This window comes from Manis javanica, chromosome 10, assembly GCF_040802235.1.
Source record: "Manis javanica isolate MJ-LG chromosome 10, MJ_LKY, whole genome shotgun sequence".
Classification (NCBI taxonomy): Eukaryota; Metazoa; Chordata; class Mammalia; order Pholidota; family Manidae; genus Manis; species Manis javanica.
In genome coordinates, this window is record NC_133165.1 from 90,113,920 (window position 1) to 90,136,628 (window position 22,709).

At 44.7% G+C, this 22,709-nt stretch overlaps 2 protein-coding genes across 3 annotated transcripts; one reads left to right on the forward strand and one right to left on the reverse strand.

Moving 5' to 3' along the window:
- Positions 1–2,020: 2,020 nt before the first annotated feature.
- Positions 2,021–15,768, forward strand: ZNF641 (zinc finger protein 641). 2 transcript variants are annotated; one of them, XM_017656305.3, is made up of 6 exons: positions 2,021–2,174; positions 4,777–4,985; positions 5,568–5,659; positions 6,753–6,882; positions 7,526–7,639; positions 8,519–15,768. In XM_017656305.3, exons 2-6 carry the CDS (start codon positions 4,802–4,804, stop codon positions 9,268–9,270), a joined length of 1,272 nt encoding a protein of 423 aa, XP_017511794.1. In that variant the 5' UTR covers positions 2,021–2,174; positions 4,777–4,801; the 3' UTR covers positions 9,271–15,768. The 2 variants fall into 2 exon arrangements, with proteins under 2 accessions (XP_017511794.1, XP_073069697.1); XM_073213596.1 differs by having other exon boundaries at positions 2,036–2,174; positions 4,748–4,985.
- Positions 15,769–18,141: 2,373 nt separating this feature from the next.
- On the reverse strand, positions 18,142–21,147 carry H1-7 (H1.7 linker histone). Its single transcript, XM_017656308.3, has one exon. It carries the CDS (start codon positions 19,954–19,956, stop codon positions 19,198–19,200), a length of 759 nt encoding a protein of 252 aa, XP_017511797.3. The 5' UTR covers positions 19,957–21,147; the 3' UTR covers positions 18,142–19,197.
- Between the last annotated feature and the right edge of the window lie 1,562 nt (positions 21,148–22,709).

The following is a 22,709-nucleotide window of genomic DNA, read 5'->3' on the forward strand; positions in this document are numbered from 1 at the left end:
AATAAAAAATCCTTGACCCTACTCTACTCTTTCTGTCACTTTTTCCATTCCATTTCTTCTCTACTGCAGACCCCTATGTCTGTGTGTTCTTCATCCCACAGCATGTCTATTTCCACCTTCTGATTCTATCTACACTTTGCCTTCAAAGCTGATCTTACAACTCTTCCACTACGAAGTCTTAAAAAGATGGAATCATCTGCCTGCTACTTACTGCATATTACTCTACCTTGTAACATTATATAGGAGTTTGGACTTGTCCATATATTACTATGAAAGGTAAGGTACCACCTTATCAAACCCCATTTCCTTTTCTACTAGGCACAAACACTTTACTTTCCAGCACCCCCCGCAGTTAGATGGAGCCATGTGATCACCCACCCACCTGAATTCTAGCTAAGGGAATGGGGTAAAAATGGTGCATTTTCAGAACTGGCACCTGATATCTCCAACAAGTCAGCCACAGCTCTCCCCCTTTATCTGAGGCCTGTAGTCAAATAATTTCAAGGCAACAGGGGTTGACAGGTACACAAGATAAAAGCCTGGTCCTTCCATGATTACCAGGAGGAGACATTCTACCCACTGTCCCCACCCAACTCTACACATGGAACATAAGCCTTTTCCACTATGATACTGGTTGTCAGTCTACTCTGATTAACATACCTTGTCCTTGTCACCAGAGGTAATGTAAATGAAAAGAAAAAGAACCCCTTTTTCATTCCAGGATCTGAGAGAAAAATCCTGGCTCTACCACTCCCCCCACATACCATATGATTCTTTACAGAATGTGCTTTAGACCCTTTCCCAACTGCATGTCCAGCACATTCTCCTCTTTCTCATTATGGAGACCTCCCCACTCTTTCCTGCCTCAAGACTTCAGTGAGCCTTCTCTGATCTCCCTCCCATATATGTTCACTTATTTATTCCTATGGCAGAGGATATTCTATTTTAGCATCTATTACATTTACTGCAAATATTTGTTAATGTAACAGACTTGAGTCCTTGAATATACAGACAGTTCTTTTGGGATCTTAAATTACAGCACTTAGTTATGGTGCCTGGCAAATAAACATATATTCAGTGAATGATTGGCACCTGTAACCTTAGTGACTCATTTATTTTTTAAGTCTATAAAACTTTACAGAATTGTTGTGCTGGTGGTATAACGTGATCTGTAGATTATGAACAGACTCTAATGGTGCCGCGTTGTGCGTTCTGTATTGTAGGCCCGTCTCACCTTTTCCAGGCAAATTCATCTTAAAGCTTCGAGGTAGCTTTGTCCAATAGAAATGTAATGCAAGTCACATATATGATTTAAACAATTTAGTAGTCATACTTAAAAAGTGAAAAATAAGTAGGTGAAGTTGTTTTAATAATATATTTAACACAATATATCCACAATACTGCTTGTTGGAGATTTTTCGTTAACTAAGTGTTCTAAACCTGGTGTGTTATGTTACAACACACCTCTACTAGGACTAGCCACGTGTGAGCGCCCAGCAGGGACATGCAGCTCGTGGCTCCCGTAGGTTGGACAACGCGCTGCAAGGCCTACATCCCACAGCACCGTCTCGGTGAAGTCAACCTGACTCTGGTTCAGAATTGGTGACTCCTCCTCCTTGTCGTCTTAAGCCCCATATCCTGATACCTTGAAACCTAGAACGTAAGCTCCTTGAGGAATTTGTTGTCGCGAGAAACCGCTCTGGCAGCGACTGGCATAGAACGAGCGGTTACTAACTGCCCTGGTACTTAAGAAACCCGTGTGCAGGAGACCCTGGGAGGCCGAGGGGCCGGGAGGAAAGCGGTCAGACCCGAGGGCGCGGGCCGGGGCCGGTGCGATCCCGCCGCCTGGGCCCGCGGCGTCGACGGGGCGGCGGGCGCCCAGGTACCGAGCTCGCCGGCCGGGGCTACGGGCCCGGGCTACGGGCCCACCCCTCTCCCCTCCCCCCCTCCCCCAACCCCTCCCCCTCCCCCTCCCCCGACCCGCCCCGCGCCGCCGCGGCCGCCGAGCCCCGGAAGCGGGCGGGGATTTCCTGTGTCCGCCCCGCCCGCGCCCGCCCGGCCGCTGTCTCCGCCCGTCTCTGGCTTCGCGGCCGCCGGCTCCGAGGAAGCGGAGGGCGGAGCGGGGGGGGCTGGCGCCTAGAGGGAGGCACGGGCCTCGGGCCAGGCCGACCGGGGTGAGTGGGGCCGGCCGGAGAGTCGCGGCTGGAGGGAGGGACGCCTGGCTTCCCGGGGCGGCGGGCGGAGCCGGTCACCCATGGGGTCGGGGAGGAGGATCGGCGCGGCCGCTGGGTCGCTGTCAGGACCAGGGTCGGCACCAGTGACGCTCTGTGCCCGCCCCTCGCCCTGTGCCCCTCGTTCCCGTCGCCGCTGTCAGGCCCCGCGAGTTTCCGCCGCTGTCACTCGCGCACAGGTTACGCCAATGGCTCCTTTCTCTTCACTTGCCCCAGTTCACGAGAAACCTGTTTTCTGACCTCACTTCCCCCGCTCCTGCTCTGCCTCTTTCGGATTCTCTGAAATAGGACTCTGGAGGGGCACTGTGACTAGAAGGGAAGGAGCAACCTTACTCCAGAGCAGGCGCCGGCCCCGGCCCCGCCCACGCCCCACCCGGGACGGAGGGCAGGGTTCTCTGACCGCGTCGCTCGTCCCCGTGCCCTTGGGCTGCTCTTTTCGATCATTCTTTCTCTGTCCAGCAGCTCTGGCTGCAGAAACTTCCTTCAGCAAGTGCCTTGCCCCCGAGATGTGTGAGGAAAGGGGCAAAATGAAAGCCCTAAACCCAGACTCCAGCAGGCCCGGGATCATCCTGGAGCCGGCAGAAACCTGGTTAGGGCTGCCACCTTCACCACCACGCTGGCTCTGAGAAAGTGAACATCTAAGGAAATGCAGTCTAAGGGCAAGTACCTTGCTGAGTTTTTCCCAGCACTTCCACAGGTTATCTGTCCAGTGGGGCTTTGCAGTAGGAGGCCGCCTATCAAGGGACTCTGCTGTTGGGGAGATGGAGAAATGGTTTGAAACAGATGACCAGATATTTAGGTAAAGATAAAGCCCTGAGGGAAGATTTGCAAAGGGAAATGGAGAACAACGAACACTTTAGGTGAAGAGGGGGAATCAGGGCCTTATATGTTAAAAGTGAAGTGAATACAGGAGCTGGAATTCAAAGGAGAGTTAAAATGGAAGTTTCGCTTTGTTGCTTTATTGGGAATTTTCCTTTCTCATGAGACATCTCTGAGAAGGAAATCTCCTAAGCTGGGAATCAGTCCAGAATGATCCCATGGGGCCCTGGGACTTCTGTGGATGTCTGGGATGAAAGGGCATGTCTGTGCATTGGGCTTAGGATTTCCACCTACCTCTTTTGTCAAAGACAAATAGGCAAGAATATAAACACCTTGATATCTGGCATCACCTATTCTGGGCCTTCTGGGGTCTTGCAGTGTTACTGGATGGATGTGGGTGAGTCAGGATAATTACCAAGGTTCTGACTTGTTTTGGGAGGCCTTTCACTGGCTCTGACTTACTGGCTATTGAATACAAATCACAAAAATATGATGTTGCCAAGCAGAAAGGGACTTTTGGAAGTTGTATAGACTATTTTTCTGCCAAAAGGCAGGGGGCCCCTATCACAACACATGGGACCTGTCCTGATTCTAGTATGTCCAAGAAAGAAGAGCCCACAACCTGGTCCTGTGCACTGCAGGATTATTGTTAAGATTTTTTAAATCTAACCTAAATCTCTCCATTTGCAGCCAAATCATCTGTCTTCATGCTTCATTCATCAACATTTTCTCCTGGAAAAGAGAAAACTATTTCCATCGTATTTAGCTTTTCCCCAATGACTGTATTTCTTATCCCTTTCTTCACTTTTGTTTCTTCTGATGGAACACACACTGGCTTCTCTAAACTCTTCTTTAAAATGGAATATATTTTTTTAATGAGATCTGATTGGTTCTTTCCAATGTCTCAAATCACAGGGCTGTTAATTCAACCCAGAGTCAAGTTAAAAGCAACTGTTTCCTCTTGATCCACCTTTGGGTCAAACCCTTTCTGTTTTTCATTTTTTTACTTTTCCCAATTAGACATCAGCTTCTCACTGACCAACAATTTCTCTTGTATCTTAGGGTTGCTTTGGAATCTTACACCTGCTTTCCAAGTCATTGGTCTTTCTACCATATTTACTACCAGTTCTTGTTTTCTACACCAGAGTGACAGGTCATATGTTTCTTTGTTGAGGCTTGTCCTGGTTTAGCCTCATAAAGGAGGTGGGTGCTTGTGACACCCCTTTGGCTGGGACTACTATAGTAATTATTGCATTCTAAACTAATTAAAGAGAAAGGGATTTGTGGCAGAGAAACTTAACAGTGATTATATCAATTTTTGTTGAGTACAAGTCTGTGTGCATTCCTTCCTGCATGTTTCTAGAGTGCTTATTTTATTGTATTTCCAGTGAAATTAAATGGATAGCTTTTAACTTCCCAGGATTGTTCCTTTTTAAGAAAAGAAATTGAAGTTCTTTCAGCCTTCAGGGATATTCTATTTCTACCATGAGGTCCCCAAAATAACCATTAGTGACTTTGCTGTGTAGCACCTGCTCATTTCTAGTTCCTCCATGAAGCTTGGCTTAGACTCAGTTGACTGGAGCACATCAAGCTTTTAAAGTTCATCTTCCATCAAGCTCTTCTTATCCAGTTTCATCTTTTATCCCTGGGGCTGTTCTCTATAACTCTGTTAAGAATATCACCCTTTCCATTTTCAGAGGGCACAGCTGATGTGAATTTGTTGCAGGTAACAATTTGGGTTTGTAGCAAAAATGCTTTCAGAACAGACAGCAGCCCTGGGGACAGGATGGGAGTCAATGAATGTCCAGCTGGATGGAGCAGAGCCCCGGGTGGAAAGGGGAAGCCAGGAAGAGGGGCCACGGAGAACAACACCAGGGCCACTGGAGCACCTATGCTGCGACCTTGAAGAGGAGCCACAGCCCCTTCAGGAGAAAGGTGAGAGCCCAGAGGGTATGCATGTGGGAAGCACAATGCAAAGAGTAGTCTCCTAATCTATTTTCCCAAAAGTAAGAGTTAAAAATCACCAGATTGTCATGGATTGGACATCATAACCAATAGCAGGACCATTCCATTCTTCTTGGATTCTGGATCACAGGAATATTAGAAGCTTCTAGATTCTACAGGCCAAGTAACTGAGCTTCTCCTATTCCTTGCATAATCCCTCCACAAACTGCAAGTGCATGGTTAGTGGTTCTGAATGTGGGAGACAAAGGAAATGACAGCAACACTGATTACTGTTGGAGAACACACCCAGTTAGATGCACTTTATTTCATTCAGATAATGTAAATTCAAACCACAGCTCGTCTAGTAAAGATGGATGACATAAAAGCTCACCAAAAACTACTCAGTACGCTTGCAGAACGTTTTGAGTGAAGTTCTCTGTGCATCTGAGTTTTACCAGTGGGCATAGATACAGGAAAAAACGTGACCCTTAAACCCCTCTAAAATGGGGCCCAGGCTCTTACTGTAAAAGGGTGGATGGTCCATCTCTAATGGTGCCCTTCTCCCCTCACCAGCTCAGTCAGCTCCCTGGGTTCCTGCCATTACCCAGGAGGGGAGCACTGGAGATTGGGAGATGGCAGCTGCTCTTCTCGCAGCCGGATCACAGGTGGGCTTTGTGTTTCCCTTGGCTTCTCCTGGAGTCTCATTCCTGCTGCCTTCTGTAGCCTTAGCACCATCCCATTGATTTACTTCACCTGATCACTAATGATATGTCCATCTTGTAACTGAACAGATTCTATCTCTTTCCAAAGGGCTCACAATGCCCTTGACAAAATAAATGGAGGCAAAATAGGAAGAAGAGAATTTCTAGAGGTTATGGTTTTTTTGATGGATAGCTGTGCTCTCCACAGGGGGATTTTAAGAACAATTCATTAATATCCTTTAAGAAATCTAGAAATATTAGGAAAAGAGCTGAAGGAAGCTTGGAAAAACATAAAGTAGACAGGATTAGGTAGATAATAGAGTATTTATGGAAGAGTAGAGAATATAGAAAGACTAGAAGGCGTAGGAGAGCCATGGAAAGGTAATAGCAGCAGTAGTTGTAGCTACACTCCCAGAGGGCTTACCATGCTTGCTGTTTCTCTGACTGCTTATGTGTAGTAACTCATTTAACCCTAGAAAACTGAATTATCCTCATTTTACAGGTCAGGCACTTGTGTGGGACTACACTGCTAGTAAGTGGCAGAAATAGGAGTCATTTGGTTCCAGAATCAGAGCTGACCACACTGTAATAAGCTTCCTCAAAAGACTGGCATGGTGGGGGGAAGGGCAAGAAAGAATGTTTTTATCTGTATCATTTTGTGATACAGATAAAGAAAAGTTCTACGTATAGAAAAGGAAAGGTCAAGTGGAGGGATGAGGAACTAGTACACAACTTCTGCAGTGAAGATGAGGCAGGTGAGAAGGGACTGGGCAGCTCCCTGTAGCCGCATGGAGAGAGCACTGAGTGTGGGGGCCTCCGCTTCTCACGCCCTACTTGGGGGAGCTCCTCTAGAGACGCTGTCCTCACCTGTTCAGGAATCATTTTCTTTACCCATCTCCAGTTTTCCTCTTCCCCAAACTATGTGCCCTACCCAGGGATCTCTGGGAGGTTCTTTAGATCCTCTTTTGCCCTCTCTCCTCTACTACCTCAGCCTTTTATATTGAGACCACATTTTTTCTTTAGGAACAATACTAACAGATGCCACATTTCATTTCAGGGCCTGGTAACAATCAAGGATGTGTCCCTGTGCTTCTCTCAGGAGGAATGGCGGAGCCTGGACCCTTCTCAGACAGACTTTTATGGAGAATATGTCATGCAGGAAAACTGTGGAATAGTGGTCTCTCTAAGTAAGCATGACCTTTCCCAGCCACTCTGAAAGATTGCACTCTGGGAGGATGAAGCCATCTGCCCTAGGGCTGTTGGATAGTATCTGTGTAGGGTTCTTTCCTTGGCAGGAAATCTGTCTACTTTTCCAGCAGAGAAAGAGCACTAAGGGCTAATTCAAAGAGAATGGAAGTGAGGCATCATTTAAAAAAAAAAAAAAACAGCAAAATAATGGTGAATTATGGAGAAGAGAACGCTAGGCTCTTCTTAGTTGGAAATTGAGAGGTTCTTAAAAAGCAGAGAGAAGGACATTTAAGAGATGGAACTGAGTCCTTGGAAACTCAGAAACCTTCGAGGGAAAGATGGGAGTGGCGAGTAGGGACAGCTATAGTAGGGCTAATTAACTGAAGTTATGACCAGAAAGGTGGGAAGTGTTTGAAATTTGAGTGGCAGAGAACAGATTCATTGGGGAAGAGTGCGTTTTTCTAGAAGACCGAAGAGGAAACAAAAATGGGAGGGAGGAAGAGAGAGAGGTCTGTATCTGGCTGCTTTTATCTAGAATTCCAGGGAATAATTTAGGGAATAGCTTTTTTTTTCTTCAGAAATTCTATATGAGTTCAGTGAGTTGAACTCACTGACATCTCTACTTTCCTTTCCCATGAGCAGGATTTCCAATTCCCAAATTGGACATGCTTTCTCAACTAGAAGGAGGGGAAGAACAATGGGTCCCTGACCCCCAGGACTTAGAAGAGAGGGACATCCTGAGAGTCACATATACAGGTAAGGACTGAGAATAGACTTTCAGCCACAGTGATGACACTGCCTTCATCCCTTTTGGAGTGTCATCATTACAAGTCCCTCTGATCACTCCTCTGCCTCAGAGACTGACAGAGCTGAAAGCTTTAGAGATCTCCTCCTTCAGAAGTAAGACAGTGTAGCAGAAGAGTTTAGAGGGTAGGCTCTGGAGCCAGACTTTGTGGATTTGAATCTAGGGACCATACCTGTGGGATCTTGGAAAACTAATTAACCTCACTTTGCATTACTCATCTGTGAGTTATTGTGAGATTTAAATATGTTAACATAGTAGAACAATATCAGGCACATAGTAAGCGCTCAATAAATGTCAGTTGTTATTGTTGATGTTATTGTTCAACCTCACTCCCATTGTAGAAGTGCCTCCCACAGTGTCTCTGGTATTGCTAACAGCCAGCGATGAGTGCAGCATATTGCTTAACTCTCTTCATTTATGCTTAGGCAAGAAGATGGTGATTGATAGTAAAAAACAGTGGTAATAAGTAATAGTAATAAACAATAACAGTAGCACAGACCACTTACTGAGTGCTTAGTATGTGCAGCTACTATACTGTGCTATCTATATTACAACATCTATCTTACAATTATTCCCATTTTTCAGAAGAAGATATGAGGGCTTATAGAAGTCAAGTGGGAAAGCTGAGATTCAAAATTGGGTAATCTGCCTCCTAAGCCTAGGCTTTTAACCTTTACACCTCTTGCAGTGTCTTACACACATTAGAATCTGTTCTCTCACCCCTTGTGGGATGAGGTTTAAGGCATTATGGGAACCATAGAGCCTCACCTGTGACTTGAGTGGGGTGCTCTCTGTGACTCCCATCTTGGGTTGGTATTTTCCCTTCACAGGAGATGGAAGTGAGCACGAGGGAGATACCCCTGAACTAGAAGCAGAACCTCCCAGAATGTTGTCTAGTGTGTCTGAAGATACTGTTCTCTGGAACCCAGAACAGGATGAGAGCTGGGATTCCATGCCCAGGAGTTCCAGAGGAATGCTTCTGGCCCCACCTTTTCTTCAGGAAGATAGCTTCTCAAACCTATGTAGCACAGAGATGGATTCCCTGTTAAGACCACACACATGCCCCCAGTGTGGGAAACAGTTTGTGTGGGGCTCCCACCTTGCCAGGCACCAGCAAACACACACTGGGGAAAGGCCCTACAGCTGCCTCAAGTGTGAGAAGAGCTTTGGGCGAAGACATCACCTGATCCGGCACCAGAAAACCCACCTACATGACAAGCCCAGCAGATGCTCTGAGTGCGGTAAGAATTTCCGATGCAACTCCCACTTGGCCAGCCACCAGAGAGTGCACGTGGAAGGCAAGTCCTGCAAGGGCCAAGAGGTTGGAGAGAGCCCTGGGGTTCGGAAACGGCAGCGTGCTCCACCAGTACCAAAGTGCCATGTGTGCACTGAGTGTGGGAAGAGCTTTGGCCGACGGCACCACCTGGTGAGACACTGGCTGACCCATACTGGGGAAAAGCCCTTCCAGTGCCCTCGCTGTGAGAAGAGCTTTGGCCGCAAACATCACCTGGACAGGCACCTGCTGACCCACCAGGGACAAAGTGCCCGGAGCAGCTGGGACAGAGGGACATCTGTCTTTTGAAATTTGTTTCTGCTGCAACTATGGTCACATCTTTCAGCTGGTGCTACCAGGCATCTCTGCCAGAGCTGCCCTTCTCCTGTACCCCAGTGGCCAGAATCATGAGCCCTAGAAAGATGAGATTCCAGCATTGGTCAGACATTTCTCACCAGTTCTGTGAGATACCACATAAAAGTTCTGTGGGCAAAACTTTTGGGAAACAGTGCTTCTATATGGGCTGATATTCAGCCTGAGCCCATTCTCAAGGGTACAGTGGTGCCAGCAGTTTATGGCTGAGTTCTGGTACGATTGGGTGGTGCCCATGCTGTACCAATTGTTAAATATTTTGAGTATCACCCTTGTATACTGTAACTATTATATTCTTTCTATATGTATATAGAGAGAGACCATATAAGCATATTAAAGGCTCTGAAAACTTTTGCAGTAGAGCAAATTGTTAAGCCCCTTTAAATGCAGTGTTTCCTAAATTTATTTGACCTTAATATTCTTTCTATCTTGTATTGCACAGAACTGGTGATTCCATGAAACATACTCTGGTGAACCACTGGGCTAGAGAGTAATGAGGAAACAAGAAAAGAGATAATGATTAGGCACCCAGAGCCCCCCCTTTTTAACCAAATGAAAGCTGAGGGACAGACCTCATTCCTGTGTGGGTCCATCATTCTTACCCTGCTCAGCTGAATATACATCCACATCTCTACTCCCACCTGCTGAAAAATAGAAACAATAATCTTTTCACCCCCTTATTCCTTCTCCCTTCATCCTGCACATATATATATCCAGCTGAGAGATCACACCAGAAAGCTAAAAGATGGTCCTTATATCCCCAAGTAACCTAGGCCCACACAGAAGAAAAAAAAAAGTTGATCCCCCTGAACAGATCCCCCTCTCTTGACTGTCTTTGTGTGTCTATGTGTATGTGTGTGCAGGGTCCTTGAAGAGAGCATGCAAAGTGCAAACTGTACAAGATAGATTTTCTAGGAGCTGCGTTCTGGGGATGAGGGTAGTGGGGTTTTTTGTTTGATTTGTCAAGATAGGAAGTAAGCTGAACAATTAAGGAGGCCCTACTGGAAAGGGTTAAGTGATGGGTTAAGTTGTGGGAGTAGAGATATAATGCCTTCCCCAGTATCACTGAAATCAAGACAGCTGTGAAAGTCTAGGTCTGAATTTCTGGGCCACTGATTCTTTGTGCCTGGGAGGAGACAGAGACATTGTCAGTGAAGTGAGCTGTTTCTTGTTGATTTCAAACAAATCAGCGTTTCAAATAGAAGCTTTCTGTTGAATGGGTATTTGTCTTAAGTGCTGGGAAGTTAGGGCAGGAATCAGTGTTTGCAAGTTGTTATCATCACTCTGATTTGACCTTAATTGCTTCATTAGGGGGCAGAGTTGTTCTTGAAAATCTCATTCTCCCAGAAACAGAGCTTTAGGGGAAATGGCTATGGTTTAGTTTTTCAGCTGATGTAGTGTAATGAGCTTTCTGGTTAGTTTTCCTCCCAGTTCTGGGAAAGTGTACACACTATGACTCTTAACTCCAGGACTTGCATAAGTATTCTAGCATCTGTTAGTTGATGAGTTTGGTCAATGTTTCTCTTTATTGATGATGTGTTAATACTAATCTTATAATTTAAGATTTATCTTGTATGTAAGAGCAGTTTGGGGTTAGGGAGGGAGAGGAACACAGAGGATAAAGGTGGTGTAGTTTCTCTTTAATGCTTAAATTCTGGTTTTTCCTTAACACATGTATTTCTCAACTACAATTGGAGGAATTAACCAGAGAGGCAAGAGGACGTGAGTCGCAATGGTCTAGTGTAATGACTGTTCATTTGCTTAGGTAAAACTGGGGGACTCACAGCTCCTCAAACTCCTGGACCCAATTGAAGCTGAAAGTGGGTCATTTTGTTGACTGGGCTTCTAAAGTCATTATGACTTGAGCAATCCAGCCCCGACCTCCCTTCAGAGAAGCCTTCCTTCTTTGGAATGCACTTCTCTTGCTTACATTCCTATGAATAGAGCAAAATGGCTAGTCGGTTGTAAGGTGGCTTTGTCCTAAGTCCCTAGAGACAGGAGCATTTTAGGATTGGTATTAGGAGATGCCCCAGGGAACAGGACTGTATTAGATTCCAGTGGTAAAACTATACTGTGCCATTTCTTTTGCCACCCCCCCCCCGCCCACTATGCCTCATTGATTAATGTGATCAGTTCTATATAAGCAGTGGTTCAGAACCTGTTTGAGTGACAGACCATTTTGAGAATCTGATAAAACAAACTTACTTTTGAGAAAAACAGACATTAGAAATTTACTTACTTTTGCATATACTTTTAGCAGGTTCAGAGCGTATCCATGGAATCACTAAACTGTCAAAGAAAGGGAGGTACTTGACCCAGTATAGTTGTGATATATTTGTTCAAGAATTGCTTAGGCAAGGATCACTCAGTATTTTAAGGACTAAGACACCAGAGGCAGGGTATAAGGATAGAGTCTGGTCTTTAATGACTAGAAGGATATTGCTTACATTCTGTGTTTTTTAAGAAAAGGACATGACATGTTGACACATCCAGCTACTCACAAACTTGTTTTAAAGACCTGTGGGAGGTGTTTAAAGATCCCATGCTATCAGATCACACCTCTTAATAACCAGATTGATCTGTGTTAGTGATTGTTAATGTTAGAAAGTGAAGCCTGCAAAGTGTAGGTGCAGTCATAGCACCCAACTGAAAGGTATCGTGGAGTCTAAGGGCCTTCTGCAGAAGGAACAACTCATTAGGGCATGTCTGGTATACTACTGTCTTCTCTACCTCAGTCCAACACCACTTCCCTTGGACAAAAAATAAAATAACAGCCATCAGATGGGTGAATAGATCTGAATGATTTTTCCCATAGGAAATCAGCTTCAAACTCCATCTTCTTTCCAACATCCTCTGCCATATATCTACCCTATCCCTTTAAATGAAAAATGTCTCTGTGTCCTCTCTAGGCAAAATGTAAAATAGGGAAGTTCAGAGACCTGTCACTTTTTTCCCTCTTTTGTACCTCTCCTATTCAGGGCTCAAGTATCCTCCTGTTTCTACCCCATCAATGTATCTGGAAAGAATCCTTTACACTGGAGATTGTAACCCAAAGTGTTAGCTTTTCCAGAGCTACTTACATTTTAAGCCTTAGCTCTGATAGTAGAAATGCAAAGAAAAGCTTTTCCTTGTTAAAATGATGTTATTCCTTCAGGGAGCTAAAAGGCTAATAATTTGGGACAAAAACATTCCCTTTCTAGCACTCCTGCAACCAAACCACGGTTTCCTATTTTCATCAAGGGCAAGGTGAGCCCTGACTCAAAACCAGAGCTGCCACTTTCTTTCCCTTTTTCTTCAGATGGGTGCACTGGACGGGATAGTGCGGCTGGGCAATAACAGAAAAGTGGAATCTATTCCCTTAGACTCCTTTGAGATCCTGAGCTGGCACAATCTTCTATTTCCTAGAGTGCTGTATTGTGCTGTAGGTCTGAAAATGTGGCATTGATATCACCTGTGAACTTGTTTTAGAAATGAAAATTCCCGGTCTCCATCCCAGACAAACTGAATCAGAAACTGGGCGTAGAGCCCAACAGTCTTTAAAGATGCCCCCAGGATGTCTAATGTGTGCTAAACCTTGAGAACCACTGGCTAGGAGATTCAAATTCCATTTTACTCAGTGGTACCTCATACTCTTCAAATGGAGAGAGGAGGGATCTTCACACCCCTGTTGTCAGATTTATTTTCTGCAACCTCTCCAGGCTAGTTGCTCCTCGGTTCTATTTCTTCTTCTGAGTCCCAAGGCCTTCCCCCACTCTTAAATCAGTGGTTACTGGGTTCGTCAACAGTTTCAGAAACTAGTGGGGCAACTAACTACCAAGCTGCTGTGGTTGGTTGGGGCTGGGCTTCTAAAATGAGCACTGAAGATTCATAACAAAAAAAGGAGTGGACACCTCAAAGAAGGGAAATCCAATATAAAACTGAAACAATGACATTCAGGGAAATGGTCTTCCTTTGCTAGTTACCTGGTCCTATTCCAGAACTAGTACGTTGCCCAGAGGCAGGCGAGGTGGGGATTCAGCACAGGAGCAAGGCTAGCTGTCCAACCCAAGTTTTCCAACCTCACAATTGCCCTGGAGACCAATGTGCCACGCAAGGGATTTTTAAGCCGGACCTGGCCAGCTTCTCTCCTAGGCACAGCAACAAGAACAGTCTGAACTGACAGATCAGCAGCCCTTCTGGGGAGCTCCCAGGTCAAACGTTTAGAGTGAATCTAAGTGTGTTTGGGGAGGTGATCAGCCGTTCCCCAGGTGGAGAAGCCTGGATATGCTTTTCTTCAACTCCAGGCCTCAGGCTCCTGCCCTCTTTCATTTTCCAGTCACCACCTCCATTTTCCCGGTAAGTGGAGTATCCCTCCACTGCTCACTCCTTCTTTTTCAATTTGTTTAATTTGGTTTGGTATTTTGTTTTACCTGGGGAATGCCACACCTTCCCCAGGGTTTTTGTTCTTCACAATCCCTATCCTTCTTCCACCATAGTTTCTGTCTTTGAGCTTCTGGCCCGTTCCATCCCATCATGAGCTTACTCACTACCTGTTCTGTGCCTATTGTCCAGTTTCTTTTCTGTCAGCTTGAAGCCTGCTACACAGGTCCACTGTCACACTTCCCACTTCTTCCATCAGACTTTTGGCTTGGCTATGCAGTCAGCAGCTATCTCACCACTACTTCTCTCTCCCTCATACAACCTCTTCACCTCCAAACTTAATCCAAGCCCTTCACTCCATTCCCTACAGACTTCTTCTCTTGATGTGGTTTTCTACTTTCTATTTTGATTTATTCATCCCCTCATGTCTCTTGTGGGTTCCAAGAATCAGTCTCAATTCTACAAGCCATTTTTTTGTATGCTTACTATGCGTCAGGCATTAGCTGTTCCAGGCTTGGGAGATCATGTGTGACTGTGGTTCCTGTTCTTAGCATGTTGCTCAGCCAAGCCCTTCCCTGGCACCACTTTCCTGCCACACCTAACACTGCACACCAAAGCGCCCTCTTTCTGGGTGCTTTTGGGGTATATGCCCACTTGCCATCCAGCCCCATTGCTCCATGCCTTCCAGATTTCTAGCTGTTGTCTGACTTGGTTCCCTCTGATGGACTGTGAATTTCCTGTGGATTACCCAACAGGGGATCTTCGTCTGTATGCTTAGGGATCTATAATACCCTTTTTATGGTCCCTGTCAGTTGAATAAAGAATATATTGGCTGTGTGATGTCCTCTCAGCCCTATGCTCTCCTCTACTCTTCCTCCATTCTTAGCTTTTCTCTCCTAAAAAAGGGCTGCAACATAGTTGGAGACACCACACAGCCTTGTGGGGGAGTCATGCAGTCATGTACAAGTCTCCTCACTGCCCTTCTAAAACATAACCTCAAAATGCCACAAATTAAGCTTCCCTGCCTCCTGGTGTCCTGGCTCCCAGATGTCCATTCCTAGTCAGCCAGGAACTCAACGCAACCTTCCCCCACCCACTAAGCAGGGCCAGGCCTAGGGTTAGATGAGTGAGGGCCTAGAGCATGAATATATTTGGAGGCATCTGTCTGGGGGTGGTTGAAGTACCTACGTTGCTCTTGGGAGAACATTATTGTGCTGAGCCCAGGCTGGAGCCCAGGGTGATAGTGGTGACTATTAATTGAACCCCTAGGCAAATTCACAATAATTGGAGATAATTGGGGAGCTTTGAGGGAGCCAGAGAAAGTGTTTACAGATGGGAGGGACTGCCAGCCTTTGACCCACTGACATGGCCTCCTACCCCTAAAGCTTTGCTGGGGTCTGGAGAGGGAACTGCTTTGCAGGCACTGATTGAAAGCCAAATGCTTTGCTCTTCCTCCATGGGAGTTCCCTTAAAGAGCTTTGAGCCTACTACTTAGGGGACAATCTGCCTCTGCACCTTTCCAAACACAAGTCAGGCTGTTTTGTCACTTGCTTCCATGCTTCACATGTTTCCCTATTTTCTTGCACTCACTCTATCTTCCCCTCAGCCATTTGTAGTAGTACTTCAGATAAGTCTGATCTTTCCCTTAACCAAAACGGGGAAGAGGGAAGTAAGGAAAGAGGGAGGAGATACACAGCTGTGACTCTTCATGAGACCCCTGTCTCTCAGCCAGCTCCAGTGGACTACTGCAATCCTGATTTCCTTCTTACTCTCCTCGCAGTGTCTTTCCCAACCTCATCCAAGGCCTCATGCTGACAACCCCCACCCCAAACTTCATTTTCTCTCTTCCAAATCCTTTGGCTTTTTTTCTTTTTTGAAGTTCTTTCCTGACAAGGTGCCCCTGTATTAACTTCCCAACCTGTTTTCCTGTCCTTGCTAGGCACTCCAACCCAACCACACAGTCCTGTCATCTTAGAGCTCCCTAGAGGAGGAGAAGGAGGAACAGGAGAGATCTGTTCCTTTGAGACCACTGACAAATGGAGATGTTTGCATTTTCTGAAACTATACTCCCCACAATGTGAGAATATCTTTCCCCACAAGAAATCACTAAATCATTAAAATACTCAGTATAAACTTCTAGCCTTTATGTAAAAAAGATGTCTCATAGAGTAATGAGTAAGGCCCCATTCAACATTTGTAACTAGTAAAGAAAGCACTGGATTTGCAATTAAAAGTCAATTTCTAAAATTGTACCTTTTCAGAAAGTAGGTTTTTCACTTAAGATCTAAGGGGCTGAGGTGAAGGTGAAATTAAATAATGCATGCAAAAGTACAAACCACCTTATAAATGAAAAATCTAAAATTGACAAGTACTTGGAAATTTCTACCTTATTCTTGTACAAGTTACAATTTACATGATTCTTACAATATAAAAAAGATATGGTAAAGAGGCTCATTTCTGTGTATGTTCTACAGTTCCCATCACCTTTCTTCGCAATAGAGAACCACCAAAGTTTTTTTGTGTATATCCTTCTAGAGTTCCTTTATTTTACACAAAAGATAGTAAGGTATACTTATATACTCTTGAGTTTTGTTTTTGTTTTTTTCATTTAATGTATCTTGGGGAGTTTGTCAATAACAATATACAATCTCCCTCTTTACAGCTTCATGCTATTTCACTGTAAGGAAGTTTCACAGTTTGATTCCTTAGTGATAATTAGATTATTTCATTTTTTTTTTTGTTACTGTAATACTGCACTAAATACCTTGGACATAAGTTTTTCACAAGTGCATTAATATCTAAAAGATAAATTCCTAAAAGTGGTTCTGCTGGGTCAAAGAATATTTGCATTTGTAATTCTGAAAGCCAGATTCCAAACATGGGGAATGGACATACACTTTCAGTAGCGTTGTATGTGAGTGCCTGTTTCCCCTCTGCCTCACCAGTGGAGTAAGTTCTTAAAATATTTTGGATTAAAAATGCTATTTTTAGTGTACAGTTCTCTTATGAGTACAATTACATGGTTTTCATATTTTTAAAGGCTGTATTTCTATTAACTGTGTTTTCAATAACCACTGAATATTTGATGCTAGAGGTTCATTACAACTCCAAAGTCCAATAATTTTCTGATCATCAGAAAACTGTAGTAGGCTGTTGAGATAAAAGGAAAGCAAAGAATTGAGGTCAGGGATGTTCCATTTGCTCTGACTAAAGTTAAATAACCAAATACACTATACTAGAATGTGAGCACTGAAAAGTGGGGATTATGTTTTATCCATGTTTATTCCAAGCAAACGGTCTGCAATATTCTGGACCCTTAGTCATTAGTGAACACTAGGGATGATATTAGCTATTCTTGAGAATTCCTTCCACAGAAGTACCCAGCTAGCATTATGATCTAGATAATCTGGAGAGCCAATGAATTGAAGTCATTTCTTATATTACATCTGAGTGCAGCCACCTTAAAGCTTATGGAAAAAGAATCTGAATGTAAGAATCTGAATGATCTTAGCTATGTAAGGTCAGGGTCTGGCATTTCAGAAGTGTGATACATTTACTGAGTGAATGAATGGAGTTTATTCAAATGAAGAACTCATAATACAAACAGAAGTGTGATGATTCTTAGGAAATCTAGAAAACTGTTGCTAGTGCCCATGCCACCCTATCTTAGGGGAAAAGCCTTTCTAATTTAGGATCATCCTATTCTACAACATCATTTAGGGAAAAACATCCCAGAACTATAAAGGGGCAATACATCTGGCTATCATAGGGGCATTTGATGAACTTGGTTCTAATCGTGTTCAATAGACAGTGTTTCTCACTGACTCTTTTCAGATGGCTACCTACTCTGGGATTCTGTTTGTTTTGCTTCATTCTGCCACTCACAGACAATTCAAGCAAACAGTAAACCTAATTACAGCAGGGGGAAATCTCAAAGTTCAGATTATCTATAGATGAGATACACTGCAAGCATATTGCTGTTAGCTTTGCATAGGCATGAAGCAGTGATTCCCATTTAAGGGTGGAAGAGGGTGAATATTACCATCACTTAAGCTTTTTTTTTTCCAAAGTATACATATCCTGTTCCCCCTTGTAGGAGAAATCAAACTTTTTTGGGAAAAGCTTGGTCAGCTATACTTTGAAAAAGTTCCTCAGGGTGTCCTAACACCTTCCTGTCATTCTTCACTCTCACCTCTTTTCAAGAATAAAAAGCACCTTCTAGGTACTGCCTTTCCCCCCATTCCTCTGGCTTTAGCTGGAAACAGCAGGTCATTTCCCTCAATCAGTTACTGGTATGTTGACTTCCCTAGGAACCATTTCTGTGCCCTGTCATGTTTAGGGCATTGAAACTACTCCCACGCTGTTCTTAATCCCTGCATTCATAAATAAAGGAATCATATATGTGCTCCATATTTGGTATATAGTGCTCAATACATTTTATTAAGCAAAAGACCCAGCTATTCATTATCTGGCCTTCCCCATCTGATATGCTGTACATCTTAATAGTTTCCTCTCCAGGAGTTAGTCCTTTCCCAGTTGATAAATTCTCTTATTGAATTTTGTCAACCAAAGCATCTGTCATGATATTTAAGTCCCTCTTGTCATTTTACTGACATAAAAATCACTTAAAATCATCCTAGCCAATCCCAACTTTTTATAGAGAAGGAAGCCAAGACTATAAATGGCTAAGTAACAACTCAGCTATGTCAGAGTGGCAGGGCTTTGACTAGAACCCTGGTCTCCTTAAGTACTGATCCAGTAAAGTTTTCTGCTAGAGCATGTTATCACTATATCATTAATTATTTATACTCGCATTTAGACTCAGCAATGAGCACCTACAGTGCTGAGTCCTGTGTAGATGCTTTCACACACACTCTACTTAACCGAACACTAACATATATAACATTTTCAAAGTTAAAGTAGATTATCAGATCAGGGCAAAAACTACAACCCCTTAACAATTAATTTTGGGGGAAGGGACTTTTTCCTAAAAGGAGTATTAGGCAAAGACACTTTGGAGTAATGGGACCACTCAGGTTAAAGGCTGTGTAATCTCTTGTTCCAGTGATGCCCCCACTTCTCTCCTTATATGCTCTCCTTCTCAAAACTTAATTTGGGTTTGCTCGGGTGTCTAACGTTAATTCAACACCTCTGTGTAATCCTGTGAAGTCACTGCTCCTCTTCTACCACCTGTTTTCTTCTTTCTTCCGGAAAGGTACTTTCCTGGGTTCTGCAGCAGGAACAGAATCTCAACTCCTTTTGCCTTCTTCACCCACCAGTCGCCCCTGCTACAGGTCTCATTTCAATACCCGCCCTTTCCCTTCCAGGTGTGCAAAGACGAAACAGACACAATGTGGTGGAAAGATCTTGTGAATAGTATTGTCCATTCCAGTGAATGTGAGAGAGGCTCTCTTTGGAGCCTATGGGTAAAGGCATCTGTGCCTGGAGGAAGGGAAGTTGTTCCCATACTATGGATTACCGGCTGCATTCCCAGGACCTTCAGATTTAGTGGGTCTTGGTGCAAGTGACCCTTGAGTCACGAGTCTTCGCCTGCCTAGTGGAAGTCCAGTCAGTTTTGATGGAGGTTGTGTGGTGGGTGGTCCGTTTTACCGGCTTCTCCGCGTCCTGCTTCCTCTCTTCTCTGGCCCTCCAGCGTGGCTTCCTGTCTTGGGTCCTAGGCCTGCCTTTCTCCTTCTTGTTCCGGGCTCTCCCCTTGCCCATCACCTTGGCCCTCGCTTCCTCCTTGGCTCTGGAGTGCCCCGCAGCCCTGGCTCGGGGCCTTCCGCTCCTCAGCCCGGCCCTTGCTCTCGGGTGGCGTCTCCACCCTTCCCAGGCTTTCCTGGTCGCCCTGCGGCGCGGGCTCCGCGGCCCCCCAGGGGCCCTCCTGTGAGATGGGGCGCCTTCCCGCAGCCTCGGGTGTCCCCGCTTTCTCTTCGGCTTCAGCATCTTACACACCCTGAAGCAGCCGGCGGCGTTCCCGCCGCTGACCCGGAGGAGCGCGCCCTTCTCGGCCTTGCCGGGCGCCCCGCCGCAGGGCCGGCCGCGCGTCCTGCGCACGTCGTAGCCCGCGTTTCCGAGCTCCTTCTTGAGGACGGCCAGAGTCAGCCTTTTGTGCTCGGCGATGGCTTCGAGCAACAGCAGGGACAGTTTGAGCACGGAGCGCGGGCCCCGTCTCGGCGGTGCCCTAAGGCTTCTTTCCTTAGACTGCTGGGTTTTAATTTCAGTGCTTTGGGACCCGCCGGCAGGCTGCGCCACCAGAACCATGGCCCTGCTCCCGGCTCCGCGGCGCCGCCAGCTCTGGGCCCCGCCCTCCAGGCCGGCACCCAGGCAAGGGCCGGCCAGCCACGTCACAGAGGCGCCGGCCTGGAGGTTCAGGTCTAGGGAGGGGCCTGGCCGCTGATGCCCAGGTAGGTTCTAAACCAGTCCCCATCTTCGGCGTCTTTTCATCCTTAAGAATCACCTTTATAACTTCCAGGTTTTGTTCCCCGCTCTTATGTTCACTTCTCACTGGTCTTGAACTCGAACGCTTTCTGAAGTGCACTATTTTTCTGTGGTTCTGCACGCCATTTACCCGTATTTCCCTAAGGTGGCAGAAGCTGCTCCCAACTAACCTAGAACAAGTATTGCAATGTCCTCACAAGGTAAACATGGGGGTCTATACACCCTGGCCCGGGAACTCCCACCTTCGGGCCCACCAAGTCGATACCTGCAGTCTTGTCTTCCTGACTGAACGGTGGATTTTGTTCAAGAGTATGAAGCAAAGAAAGGAACCCCTGTGGTCCTTCCACCATAAATAATGATTCTCACACCTAGGAAGTTAAGATGCCTCATTCAGTTGGATTGGAATCCAGAATCCGAACAGCCAAAGAATACTGGTGTCATCATTATTCTTTAAACAGACTTTGTACTTTTCTGCCTCATGTCCCTCTTCTTGGCTTACCTATCACCTTTCCCTGCCCAGATAAATCCTGTTCATCTTTAAAAGTCCTGCTAAATCCATTGTCACTGAAGCCTCTCTGGATTTTTTCAGTCAAAGGATTTCTGACCTCTTAACTAACACAATTACTTTTGCAATCATAAACTGCTTTTTCTTTATTTTAAATTAGTTCAGGATTACAGAGTACAATGTGGCACAATGTTTATAAAAGGAAAACCACCTGGACTTGGAGCTGGAAGACATTCATATATATCCTAAATCTTTAACAGCCATCATATGACATTGATAAATCCTTTAATATCATTGGGTTTGGCTTCTTTATCTAAAAAAAAAAGGCAAAATATAAAACAAAACAAACACAAAAGGCTAATAATCCTTTCTTATCAACACAATTATTGCAAAGGTTCAGCAGAGGTGATGGTATATGACAAAGGGCTACCCAAATAAAGCAAAACATTATTTTATTCTGAATGTTTATCTTTCCAACTAAATAAAAAGGTCCCTGAGAGCCAGATATAGTCTTTGAAGGTCTATGTCCTATGCTGCACCTAACACTAAGCAGGCATCTGACTGAGTCTGCTTAAGCTCCTCCCTGGAGAGGACGCTTTCTCTGGATTCAGAGGGAAACTCTCAGAAAATCAGGAGAAAGGAGCAGGATGAATCTCAAAGGGTTGAAAATGAAGGGGACCAAGGGAACTTTTTGCTCAAGGACTCCTTATTTAGGATAGTTTGGGAACAATTCAAAGAAAACTCCAAATTGCACAGCATACTATACTTTTCCAGAGGACATTTGCATATATTAGCCATCACAGACTGGACTGTGACATAATTTCTTCCAGGAATCAAAATTCCAGGAAGAACCTAGACCAGTGCTCCTTAAACGTTAATGTGCACACTTCATAAAGTGCAGATTCTACTACATTAGTCCTGGGATGGGTCCAGAAGTTTGAACTTCCTAACGAACTCCCAGGTAGTTCCTTCTGGTTAAAACACAAGTGTGGGGTGGGAGGAACTAGACAGTGAGAAGGGAAGTGGCAGGACAAGAGACTGGAAAGGTGGGTTACAGCCTAGGTGTGAAGGACAAAATAACAATGACACTGCTGTGAGTGGTCAGTAGGTGGTAAGAGTTTGGATTCAAACCTACATTTACTTAATTCTAACGTCTGAGTTCCTAAGTATTGTGCTAGGTTTCCTATTCTCCAAGGTTGAACCTTTTTCCCTTATATATCTCCACCATAAAGCATGGGGAAGTTTATCTCTATAATCTCAGCTGAGAATCAAGAGTATTGACAAGTACTCACTGTACCTCTCCCAGTCTTTAAATCAGGGCAGAGTACTGTGACGCTGAGGATCTCCAGGAGCAGGGGACTAACACATCAGCACAGAGACTATACCAATGAAGAGAAGCCAGATGGAAAGAAAGAACCATATGTGTCACTCTCCCATTTGTGTAGTCTTTTGGTCAGGCTATATGATCTGAATGCACAGGCCAGTGGCCATAGGATGGGGTAACCACCAGAGAAAAAGAGACAAAACTCTTTGTTCTGAGAATAGGAGGAAAGTAAGTGAAGTATGGCCTTGAAATCAGCTGGCTCTAGGTAAAAATAGGTTGGATGCACATAATGGTATCATTATGAAAGAAAGATAAGACCAAATCAAACAACCATTTTTATTGATATGCCTGTGATCAGAAAGGAGGCCAATTTACCTTTGGAAGAGGCTGAAAGCAAAGAAAAAAATATATATGAAAAAAATAAAAAATACCTGGGGCAAAAAAGAAAAGCAAACATTTTTCATTTATATATAACCACTCATTTGTATATAGATTTCTGTATAAATAAGCTGTAAGTAATAGAGAAATAACAAAATATGAGAGGCAATAAAACTACTACCACTCAGCTGGCTCAGAGGCCAAGGAGGCCAGCTGGCAACATTTTCCATAGAAGCAAATCCCTTAGAATTCTTTTCTTCTTCTGAAATACACCTACTTGCTTAGCCCTCTTCTTCTGACATCCCAAAAGGAAAAAGGTACCTCAGAAAAAATGATTTCTTTAGGAAAAGGGTCAGTGCAAACCAGCAT

Bases quoted from the DNA above. Each gene is read 5' to 3' on its own strand.
- H1-7 (XM_017656308.3), bottom strand. From the start codon at position 19,956: ATGGTTCTGGTGGCGCAGCCTGCCGGCGGGTCCCAAAGCACTGAAATT.
- ZNF641 (XM_017656305.3), top strand. From the start codon at position 4,802: ATGCTTTCAGAACAGACAGCAGCCCTGGGGACAGGATGGGAGTCAATG. The intron at 4,986-5,567 runs GTGAGAGCCCAG...TCCCCTCACCAG, and splicing joins ACAGCCCCTTCAGGAGAAAG to CTCAGTCAGCTCCCTGGGTT. The intron at 5,660-6,752 runs GTGGGCTTTGTG...ATTTCATTTCAG, and splicing joins TTCTCGCAGCCGGATCACAG to GGCCTGGTAACAATCAAGGA.